The sequence below is a fragment of the Micromesistius poutassou genome (assembly GCF_964030765.1).
Source record: "Micromesistius poutassou genome assembly, chromosome: 16".
Classification (NCBI taxonomy): domain Eukaryota; kingdom Metazoa; phylum Chordata; class Actinopteri; order Gadiformes; family Gadidae; genus Micromesistius; species Micromesistius poutassou.
The window spans coordinates 5,882,167-5,894,666 of record NC_140286.1 but is presented as its reverse complement, the minus strand read 5'-3'; the positions used below and the strand labels follow the sequence as shown (position 1 = coordinate 5,894,666).

Below are 12,500 nucleotides of genomic sequence, written 5' to 3'. Positions count from 1 at the left end.
TGTTGTCAGCTTAAGCTCATACAAGTTTCAGATGACAGGGGGGGATATACATGTACAAAACATACTGTGTGTTTTGATCAAAGTGAAAGAACCATGACAAGCACACACATACATATAAGTCATTGTATTTTTCTGTACGCTTGCAGATGGCGGTACAGAGTGTGAAATGATTGATATGTGCCTGCATTTGCTATGCGCTTTCGGAGGGACATTTCTATAAAGGTTGAAGATAAAATTGCCAAAACTGCAACCTGGTATATATGTATGTGTATAGTGATTAAACTGAAAAATGTTTTCCACCTTAGGTGGCCTTGTGCAAAACCCAAGGTATTATTGAGGAATCCATGGGGGGGGAACATTCCTTCTATTATGTGGTTCATCAAAATAGGAATGGGTCAGAATATTTGATTATTCGTTCCTGAGGGTCAAAGTCAATTTTGGAATTTTGGTTAACATTTTTTCCCATTCAAATAAACAAAAATTAACGGACGGAACTAATGTTGGTTCTGTAGCACTATTAGTTTTTTTTTTAATTATTATTAATCATGTACAGAAACAATATACACAATACACAAGCATAAATATTTATATATATGCATACAACACAAACACTGCAGTGTTTGTGTATCTTAAACACAAAAAAACTAACTTTAACAGTGATCAGCTGATCACTGTTAAAGTTAGTTTTTTTGCGTTTAAGATATTAAGTGATTTCTTGCCGATGATCCATGGCTGCCTTTGTGAATGTCGGCACACATCGAATAATCGATTATTCGTTCATACCACCCACTGATTATTCAACCATGAAAAATTTGAGTTATTCACATCCCTACATCAAAATTGCATGTTGTCAAATGCCACAACAATCACTGCACTACTTGGCTTGTGTCTCCTCCGAATTAACTCTGCTGTTCCTTAGGTGAACTCGCTGTTTGTGCCGGCGCTGCTGACCAGGAATGCTCAGCTTATACTTTATTTGATGAGGCTAACATTGATGACAGTGTGAAATATTGAATCATAGAAACACAAATCCCAATAGGAATGTACTCCTGAGATGCCTCAGCCATAAAGGGGGCAACCGTCATATAGATCCATCCACTGCTACGCTTCTCGTTCGCTTTCTGCTTCCTTCTGCTTCCTTTCCCTGTCTTGATTCTTCCTTTTTGTGTTCCTTTCATCTCCTCCTTCATTTCCCTTCTTTTGCGCTCATCTCCTCTCTCCCCCCCCTCCCTCCCCCCTCTCCTTCCTGCTCCACTTCCCTCTCTCTGGAGGAAGCTTTTAGGAGAGGAGGCATCTCTGTGGCTTGTTGCGCACAGGGCTGACGAAGTGGCTTCTGTTATGCAACCGCGCGTCTCTCAGGCCCCCCAGATGAAGAGGGGTATACTGGTATAGATGGAGCAGTCTTTGCACATTTCACCTGCATTGGGTGACACACTCACACTCTCGCTCTGCCTGGTGGCCCCCACTGCTTGCTTGCACGCACACACACATACACGCACACACAGATACACGCATGCTCAAACACACACATGAAGGCACGCAAACACCTACATGAACACACACACACACACACACATATATACACACACACACACACACACACACACACAAAGGCACACACACACATACATCATATAGCAAGTACTCTCACACCCTCACCCTCAGTGAACACATTGCACAAACACATACATTGAGACAGTCATGCATACACACACACACACACACACACACACACACACACACACACACACACATTAAAGAGCAAATACAAACACACACACACAGTCATACAGAAAACTCCCAACTGATTAAAAGTGTTGTGGCAGTGCCACGGCATGTGTTTCAACCCAACAATCATAGTGATTGTATCAGGCCTCCTCCCTCCCTCCCTCCCTCCCTCCCTCCCCCTCCTAAACACTAAACACACAGCCCCACTGCCGCCGGGTGGGGAGTACCTCCTGGTGGAGTGCATTAAAATGGCACACTTGTCTGTCAGTCGTTACGCAACGCGGCGCGGGACCAGGGCGCTGCCAGGCGCGGCCCGCCGACACACAGCCGAGCGCCCTGGCTCCGTATCACACGCCTGTGATCTGTGTGTCGGGTGGTCTGTTTGTTTGCTTGCCTGGTCCTTTGTTTAATGAGGGGATGGTGTGTGTGTGTGTGTGTGTGTGTGTGTGTGTGTGTGTGTGTGTGTGTGTGTGTGTGTGTGTGTTGGGGCGGGGGGGTGTTAGGAGTGGATTTTCATGTGGTAATTAACTAAACAGTGAGCCTGTTCCTCTGTGTTTGTGCAGCCAGGCGCTCCTCATTTGGGGAAACGGTGTGCTCGCAAACATTTTATTGTAAATCTGGCAGGCGGAGGCATGATATGGCTGCCTGTGTGTGTGTGTGTGTGTGTGTGTGTGTGTGTGTGTGTGTGTGTCTGTCAGTGATGGGGGTGGTGTGTGTGTGTGTGTGTGTGTGTGGTGCTGGTGGTGTGTGTGTGTCTGTCGGTGATGGGGGTGGTGTGTGTGTGTGTGTGTGCGTCTGTCTGTTTGTGTTTGTGTGTGTGTGTGTGTGTGTGTGCGTCTGTGGTGTTGTGTGTGCGTGTGTGGTGTTGTGTGTGTGTGTATGTGTATTTGTGTGAAGTTCCACCAGCCTGTGTTGTATTCAACGTCGGCCTGGCTGGCTGCGGCAGCCTCATGTAAATCTAAGCCCTCTCTGAGTGATGGCGCCGGGTCGATGGCTCATAAAGCCAGCGATGTGCAGGAGAAAAGCCGGTGTGTGTTTCACCAGACAGGATCATTGGCACTCCCCTCCTACTGGCCAGAGGTGACCAATAAAACGGTGATCACTCTCAGTCTATTACGGCCCCCGCGGGAGACATCAAGGCAGCCCACCTGGATTTACTGTGAGGAGGTGTGAGGCCCCCGCTATGCTAACGCAGTAAAACACTCCCTGTCCGCGCTGGGGAGATATAGGCTGTTTATGGTACTAAAGAACGCACCGCCATGTGTTGTTGGGCGGGGGGGGGGGAGTATCATTTGGAATCATGATGCAACGTAGCGACTTTTTTTTCTTTCCCCGGGTGGATTGTAAGTCTCTTCCAAGTTTGGATTGAGATGAATGACGCTTTGCATTTTGAAAGATTAGAGGTTTGTTTGAATTGGGTACGAGACTTTGTACTGCTACTAATTGGAATCGCGAAGAATTGTTTGCTGTGGAGAAAAACATATTGTGCGGGAAAACGGTCATACAAATGATTTGGTCTTTCCGTTTCCCACTGGGTTTTGTCGAATGTTAGCATGACGATTTCACGGATTAGTGGAAATGGTTCCGCACCTTTGGGTCAAGACCCACATATGGGTGCCGTGCCTGGTATGCAGATGGGGTCACAGTACATTGCTGAAGCAAAGACTATGGATTATTTTCTAAATAATTATAATAGTAATGAGGTCAAAGGTTTAAAAAAGGTCCTGTGTACAAACAGAGTGCTGAATGATGAGCAGCCATGAGGAAACTACGACCTAATCACTGAGTGGACCTCTGTGTGCAGAGGTTCACTTGGACACTGGTATTAGGGGTAGATGTTGGACGGGTTAAAACGGTGTGTGTACGTATGTGTGTGTGGGATCAGGTGCACAAGGATTTAGAACCTTGGTGTGTCAAGAATTTCCAGAGCTAGTGGATTCCTGTTAGAGGCTGCCATCTATTGTGGGCATGTGAAGCCTTTTTAAAACGGATAAGAGCCATTACAAGTGGGATGTATAATACTCATACTCGATCAATGCTAATTTATCATGTAATAGAATTGATGGAGCAGGCAGGAGTGAGGCACTGTGGGTAATGTAGTTGCAGCGAGGCATCATTGTCAGCTATCGTATATGATGCAGTACACCGACTCTTTTCAGAACCTTTATTTCAAACCTTCTCCATCACTTTCAATTTCCCTCAACATGCCCATGCACACTCACACACACACACTCACACACACACACACACACACACACACACACACTCTCTTACATTCATACGCACATACTCACAAGCACTCTCTCTCACACACACACACACGCACATACTCACACTCACACACACACACACACACACACACACACACACACACACACATACACTCTCTCACACACATACACTCTCTCACATTCATACGCACATACTCACAAGCACTCACACACACACACACACACACACACACACACACACACACACACACACTCTCACACGCACACACACTCTCTCTCTCATCGGTCATTAATCCCGGTTGGGAAAGTACCCTCCTGTTAACGCCACGATCCAAAGGTTACTAAGTACTTATTGATTCCTGATCACGTGTCTGCCAGCCGCCAAAGATGATTTCTTCCCTTGGTCTTCTCGGTTGAACGGTGCACTATATGATCCGCATCTCCAAAGACCTTTCTAATCTTCCTGTCCATAGCTACGTATGTTATATCTTCACAGCGTGGGCATTATCTTTACCACTTGAAATAACTACGATCATTGATTGTTTTTTAGAATACAATTAGGAATCAATGTCCTTCATCAATTATGAGTAAATGAACCGGGCAATTCCCATCAGCTCTTCTCATGATTGAAAACGCCCCATCACATGCGCACACACACACACACACACACACACACCAAGCCTAAAGTGTGTGTGCATTTTGCGCACGCATGTGTGTGCATGGCCGCGCGTGTGCGCAGTGTGTGTGTATATACCGACGGTACTCATGCGTACAAAGATGACACAGATAAGCAGTAAGTGGGCCAGGACGTTCATTCATAGAGCGCCTGGCTGGTACCCCGCACACCGCCGGGGTCACGCGGGTTCAACTCTATAAGAACGCTCACTGCTAACTCCCACACACACATCAAGAATAAAGCATGATACAGAAACAGGCGCCCGCCTTATGCGTCAAGAGCGTTCAAGGAGGTGCAGCGTGTGTGTGTGTGTGTGTGTGTGTGTTCTTGTGTGCTTGTGTGTGTGTGTGTGTGTGTGTGTGTGTGTGTGTGCGTGTGTGTGTGTGTGTGTGTGTGTTTACACTCAGTTGTTTATTTCTGTAAGGGTTCCAGACGAATTGCAGACAGCAAATTAGTCTGGAACCTCCCCGTCCTTTTTGGCTTTCCAAAGGGGCGTCACCAACGGGCGCGGACCAAAGTGCCTCTCGTTGTGATTGGTCGGTTGTGATCTCGTACCTGGGCCGTTTCAGAGGGGGGGCCAGACCTTATCTGCAGGGCAAAGGAAACATGACGTTGGGAGAGTTGTGTGGTGCCCAGGCTACCCGACCCACCCCCCCGACTCCCCCGACTCCCTGGTGATCCTCTGTGTCGTTAGTGTAACGCTGGTCCGCTGTGGTCGTTCATTATTCCCTTCACCTGTGTCTCGTGTGATTAATTCCCTGGTTCCTGGGGCCTTTATGTATGCCGAGTACCGACTGGCGTTCTTGGTAGTGGCCAAGTAGACTTGGTAAGTTCGATTCTGGAGTACAACGCCCTCCCGAGGAGGTGGTGGCCATCGCTTTGCGACCGGAACACTTGATGACCTCACCATCGGACCTCATCCTGGCAGTACTCTCTTTCAAATTTATCAGAATTATAATTTTGTTACAATATTATCAGAATTATAACAGTTGGGAGTTTTCGCCTTCGCCTTCGCTGCCGCTGGTTGTTCCGAAATGCATTCTGGGATACCTGGCTTTCCCAAATGATGTCATCTCCCAATGCAGCCACGATAAAATGGGCGGGGCCAGAACATTGGGAGTGTGTTTGGCTAGATGCAGACTTTTGAATGGAACAGAACTTGGGCTGCGACTGATGACGTCTGCATGTCTATAAGTATAGACAAGAACGCTGATTGAGAAAGGGCCTGGTCCCAGTATGGTGGCTCCTTGTTTGCTGTAGGTTTCTTTCTGTCTGCCTGGCTTTCTTTTGCTCCACCCTTGAGTTTGATCTCTGCACTCAAGTTCACTTCCCTGCACGAGCCGTGACAATCTCCCTGTTTTCACAGAGATGACACGCACTTTATTGTGTTTCACAGTTCCCCTTCTCCACGAGCATAGTAATAGGCTTCTAGTAGTGCTTCACTTTGACTTGAATCAGAACAGATTGGGTCACAATTGTCCTGCTGTGTCGGATACAAATCTCTTACAAGTCTCTTAATGATTTGAAATGTGCCAATTATTGTGTTAATACTAGAGAACAATATGGTGATGCTGTGCTAGTGTTGACATCTGTAGTTATTGTCTTTATTCATACAGACAAGCATGCCATCTCTCTATCTTTGGCCATGGGTTTTGGTTATGTAGGAACTGAATGAGAAGGTAAGAGAAGGAAATACGTCATTTAAATAACAAGAAAATAACAAACAAAACAAAACAAAAAGACCAAAAAAACAAAAATCTATTTAGTATTTTCAACTTGACACATCTTGCAGCATCCCTCTGAAAAATTTGAATATACATGAACATAGAGAGAGGGAGGATGCTGCAGTTTCTAACCTGACCTTGATACGTATGCACCACACCACATGATAAGAAGCCGAGAGGGAGGGAGGGAGGGAGGGGGAGGGAGGGAGGGAGAGAGAGAGAGAGAGAGAGAGAGAGAGAGAGAGAGAGAGAGAGAGAGAGAGAGAGAGAGAGAGAGAGAGAGAGAGAGAGATTTAACTAACTACCCCTAACTAACCCAAACAGGGCATCACTCTGAGTGTGTGCATGGAGGGGCCTCCTCCCTTCCTCTTCTGAGTGCAACTGGTCCAGATTGAATATTCAATTCCTTTATTGCCAATGGAAGCTAATTTTACAGCTCATTAGCTCAGTAGGTGACTGAGTATTGGTTATATTTCAGAGAGCGACAGAGAGAGAGAGGGAGGGAGGGAGGTAGGGAGGGAGGGAGAGAGAGAGAAATATTTAGGTCGCAGGCAGGGAAGCAGCTCATTAGGAGTCTCTTGATTTGAGGCAGTGTGGGTAAAGGACCCGGCTGCTGGGACCATTTCTTTTAAACACTTCCGATATTTGTGCTGTGTTTTTTTTAACTGAAATACAGTAATAATGAATTGCCACTTTTTGTCCAACAATGTGAGTAATGTGCTCGCTGTCTGTCAAAACACTGAGAGAAACACTTAACATATTATGTAGACCTGTATTAATAGAGTTCTTGGTAGGATTCATTTTTGGGCTTTTGGGTATTAGCGTTGAACTCATATATTTTTTATTGATATTTTCTTTTGATAGTCATGCTTTGAATTTGATCAGATTTTGTTTGTGTACGAATGCATTTCACTTTAGCAATACTGTATTTTCAGAAATGTTTACCCCATGGCGTATCTCTCATTATCTTGTGTTTTTATAAATATTCCCACTCCGTCAAGCTGCTCCCATTGCTTTGATAAAACACACAATGCTTCATCAAAGTCTGCCAGTGACACAAGGACTCGTCCCGCAGAATGCAAACAAAGAAGATATTTTGTGGAGGAAGCAAGAGTGAAAAGTGGATGTCTTTTTATGAACAATCTGAGAGACATTGTTCTCACAGCACCTGCAGGGCTGTAGGTTTAGTAGCACAAGCTGTGGCCTTAGAAATATCTCTCTCTTCTGTCTCTGTCTCTCTTTCTCTCTGTCCCTCCCCCTAGCTTTTCTCCCCCCCCCCTCTCTCTCTCTCTCTCTCTCTCTCTCTCTCTCTCTCTCTCTCTCTCTCTCTCTCTCTCTCTCTCTCTCTCTCTCGCTCTCTTCCTCTCTTTCTTCCTATCTCTCTTCCTATCTCTTCCTCTCTCTCTGCCTATCTCTTCCTCTCTCTCTTCCTATCTCTCCCCCTCTCTCTCTCTCTCTCTCTCTCTCTCTCTCTCTCTCTCTCTCTCTCTCCCTCACTCTCTCCTCAGTTCATGTGGGCCCTGGGGCTCTACAGGCCGCAGCTTCATGCTCTGCTGTGTTTCTGACTGACCTGGAGGGAGAGAGTGAATAGAGGGAAGGGAGAGTGGGAGACCAAGGAAGGAAGAGGAGGACACATAGCAGAGAATCATCTAAGAGACATAAAACCTAAAAACGATGCAGAGAAAAGAAAAACAATATTGTAAATATAATATTAAATAACAGAGGGATGATAAAGTGCAAGATAATATATAATGTCGGAGGCACAGAATTGCCGCAATCAATTTACTGTACACGAAAATGGCAACAAACCCTGTAATGAGCAATGGTGTATTGGTATCTGTATCGGTGCATCTGTATAAAGATGTACTGCGTTTAAACAAGGTTCTTCTCACCAGCGGCCCCCATGAGTGGCTCACATTCACTGCGGTGTGACCGTGCAAGGCCACAGCCAGCTCGTCGGGAGCAGTTGGGTTATCTGTCTTGCTCAGGGACGCTTAAGTAGGGGGAGCCGGGGATTCGAGCCAGCAACCTGCCAAACCAGCAAACAGTTGCCAGACAACCGACTCTACCTCCTGAGCATAGCCCTGTCGCTGTCGCAAATGTTCTGCCTCATCTGCTGATGACACATTTATCCCATCAAGGGTCTTTGACTTTATTCCTATGCTCTTTTCTAGCGCAGTCTCTTTAGGTCCATTGAGGCGGCAGCCAGGGAGAGATGAGTCTGTGCCCTATTGAAATACAGCAAGGAAGGATGCAGTGCTCTTGAAAGGCGGGCTGGAAGTCAGTGTCGTCTTACATCCACAAAGCTGACTCGTCACACGGAGATAAACAGCGGAAGGATACAAAAAAACAGCATGAATTCAATCACGGATCTGTGTTTGGTAGTCAGAGCGTTTCTTTGATACACCAGCGCATGGCGTCTTTTTGCCGGCGGTTGAGCATCGGATGTTGATTCAATGACGAGTTCATCGCCATTTCAGTTGCGTTGAGGGGGTGTTGGTTGGTCTATCCGTTGCTGGAGTAAGAATCATTCATCACGCATAGAAATGTGTATTCACAGCATGCCTCACTATCTATGCCTGGCGGGGGGGGAAAGGCTTTTTTAATGCCAAGTCAAAGGTTAGCAACTCTAAATACCAATGCAAACCTGCCAACGCACACACACACACACACACACACACACACACACACACACACACACACAGGCAGTTGACTTACCATTTTTAAAGATACATAATTAAAGATGCCACTGCTAAATTAAAATACTATTGCAGGTATTTATCAAATCACTACCCTCATAGAAAGCAATACAGATATATTGTTATGGTTATGCATATGCAGACACATGTAAAAAAAAAATCCAAAATTAGATTGTTTAACATTTATGTTTATAACCGGAAGATGTCTTTGGGCCAAGCAGTCAAATTATGTGCCTTTGTTTGAGGGAGGGAGCAACTGTATGTTTCTGTCCCTCTGTGTTGGAGTGTTTCTTGTGTTTCTGAAATATGGACACATAACATATTTTCCACATTTACTTTTGAAAAAATGTGGATGTGCAATTTTGAATAAAGTGCAGTACTAGTCAATAGTACAGTACTCTCTCTCTCTCTCTCTCTCTCTCTCTCCTCTCTCTCTCTCTCTCTCTCTCTCTCTCTCTCTCATTCCGTCCCTCCCTCTCTGACTCCATGTTCAGTTTATAAAGACCTTGAGTAGAGTCTCGACCAACTATACCTGACATCGATCCTAGCGTTCTGTCGTCCTTCCTACTCTGACCCCCAGCAACCCTCCGCCTGTTCTAAATGACCACGCCCTTTTCCGCCCCCCCCCCCCCCCCCCCCCCCCTGCCATTGACAGGTACCTCCACAGCATCTACCTGGGCGTGCGGAGCCGGCGCTGCGGCGAGACGGAGCGCTGGCGCTACTACTGGAGGATGGTGTACGAGTTTGCGGACGTGAGCATGCTGCACCTGCTGGCCACCTTCCTGGAGAGCGCCCCACAGCTGGTGCTGCAGCTCTGCATCATCATCCAGACACACAAGCTGCAGGCGGTGCAAGGTACACTACACACACACGCACACACACACATGCACAAGCACACACGTGCACAAGCACACACGTACACACGCGCATGCACACATACACACGCACAAACACACGCACGCACACACACACACACGCACACACAAACATGCACGTGCATGCAAGCACACCCAAACACACACATGCACACACAAACACAGAAACGCACACATAAACACAAACACACATGCAAACACATGCACATGCACACAAACATGCACGCATTGCACGCACATGTTCTTGCATGACCATCACAAGCATAGAAATGCAATTATGGATTACAGAGATTGCCATCTCTGGTACAATGCAGTCCAATCCAAAGCAGTCTCTGTGAGTCTCTCACCCTCTCTAGTTCTCTCTTGAACATTTCTGTGCTTCCACTCGTTATCCATCAGTAGCAGGACATTACAGTGTCCTCGTTCCACTGTAGTGAAGTGACGCATTATACCCTATTCTTAACCCTAACCCCTTACCCTTACCACGCTGTGTGATTACTTAATTAAGTACATGCTGTTACATGTGGCGACGTTGCTTATTACACGGTAGTTACTCGTGTAATTACACTGCACCAGGACACTAATGTAAAGCAACCTTTCTGTTTTTTTTGCTTTTTCCCTTTATTTTGTCGCACTACTTGTTCATTGAGTGGAGAGCAGCCGAGAGAAACACAGGGAGCCAATGAGCGGTAGAACCAGAGTCGAGAGACCCCATAGTTAGGGAGTGTGGAGTGCTGTCGGCTTGAACGGATGGATGGAGGAAAAGCGTATTAATGACATGTCATTGTGAAATGAATGGAGAATGGGTGATGGATGGATGGATAAATGGAGGGATGGATGGATGGGTGATGGATGGATGATGGATGGGTGATGGAGGGATGGATGATGGATGGGTGATGGATGGATGGATGGGTGATGGATGGATGATGGATGGATGATGGATGGGTTAATGATGGATGATGGATGATGGATGATAGATGATGGGTGATAGATGATGGGTGATGGATGATAGATGATAGATGATAGATGATGGATGGGTGATGGATGGATGATAGATGATGGATGGGTGATGGATGGATGATGGATGATGGAGAAGAGATAGGACACCATACGTAAACCAACAGTATCGATGTATCCCAACAACTGATTTCAATCCTCCACATTGTTTCTACATTGAATAGATAGTGTGTGGCCTTTCATTCATGAAATGTCAAGTTTAAAGATATTATACAACTGGTATTCGTTATCATTTGAACTAGTCCACGACCACCGAAACAAAGCAAATCAATATTAAGAGACAGGTTATTGGTTTAAAAAAAGCTGTATTCCCCCTCAGTCTCCACTTCCAGCTTACAGTGACACAGCAGAGGAAGAGAGAGATCCCTGGTTACAGGGACAAACACCCCTTTGCAGAGAGAGTGAGAGAGACACAGAAAGAGAGGGAGAGAGAGAGAGAGTCAGAGAGAGAGAGAGAGAGGGGGGGAGAGAGAGAGAGAGGGAGAGAGAGAGAGAGTCAGATAGTCAGAGAGAGAGTCAGAGAGAGAGAGAGATAGAGAGCGAGAGAGAGGGGGGGGAGAGAGAGAGAGAGAGAGAGAGGGGGGAGGAGGGGCAGTTGTAGGGGACCGATGATTCTGTATGCCCACAGCACTCCCCTAAGCACTAGAATGGCCTATTTCCAACAAAAACACACACATACACACACACACACACACACACACACACACACACACACATGAGTTCAATTGCACCTATAAAGATCTGTGTGAGGGAAGATTGTCAAATGTGAACTAACTCTCAGTCTTTCATCACTCTCCCTTTGTCAATGGCGCAAGTACACATGCATGCACACACACACACCCACACTCAAACACCCACACATATTACACACACACACACACACACACACACACAGAAGCATACACTTCCTGCTTGTCTTGTCTTTGGAAGTCTACTCCGACCAATGTAATTAAACGTGATTCATTGCCCTGGAGTAAAGGAGGGAGAGAGATAGAGAGAGGGAGAGAGAGAGACAGCGTGTGTGTGAGAGAGAGAGAGAGCAAGAGAGAGTGAGTGTGAGAGAGAGCGAGAGGGAGAGAGAGAGCAATAGAGAGAGAGGAATAGGGAGAGAGAAAAATCTAGTGAAGGAAACCATTATTGATATCTGTGTGTGTGTGTGTGTGTGTGTGTGTGTGTGTGTGTGTGTGTGTGTGTGTGTGTGTGTGTGTGTGTGTGTGTGTTTGAGTGAAAGGGAGATTAAGAAAGAGCAAGAGAGAGAGTGAAAGAGCGAGAGAAAGAGCAAGAGGGAGAGAGCAAGAGAGTGAGAGAGAGAAAGACAATGAGAGAGCGAGAGAGAGAGAGAGCGAGAGAGAGAAGCTGAGGCGTCTAAGCAAGAAGCAGCGGAGGAGACAAGGGGAAGAGAAGGGAGCAGGAGATCTCTGAGTGACAGCATGGCCTTGGGGAGTGTCTGCGTTGCCACTGAGCACTGCAGTCTTTCGCGGTCGCATCGGCCCTGCTTGTGTTCAGGGCTGTCCTGGATGCTGCAGGTAGCATGGGTACAATGCAATGGA

The 12,500-nt window shown here is 46.4% G+C and overlaps 1 protein-coding gene across 1 annotated transcript in view; it reads left to right on the top strand.

Moving 5' to 3' along the window:
* xkr4 (XK related 4) overlaps positions 1–12,500 on the top strand; it is a gene marked incomplete at both ends in the record, with an annotated part of 19,231 nt that overhangs the window by 4,031 nt on the left and 2,700 nt on the right. The window contains one exon of the mRNA XM_084480934.1: positions 9,714–9,913. Within this exon, the coding sequence (XP_084337060.1) occupies positions 9,714–9,913 (200 nt within the window). The remainder of the gene's footprint in view (positions 1–9,713; positions 9,914–12,500) is intronic.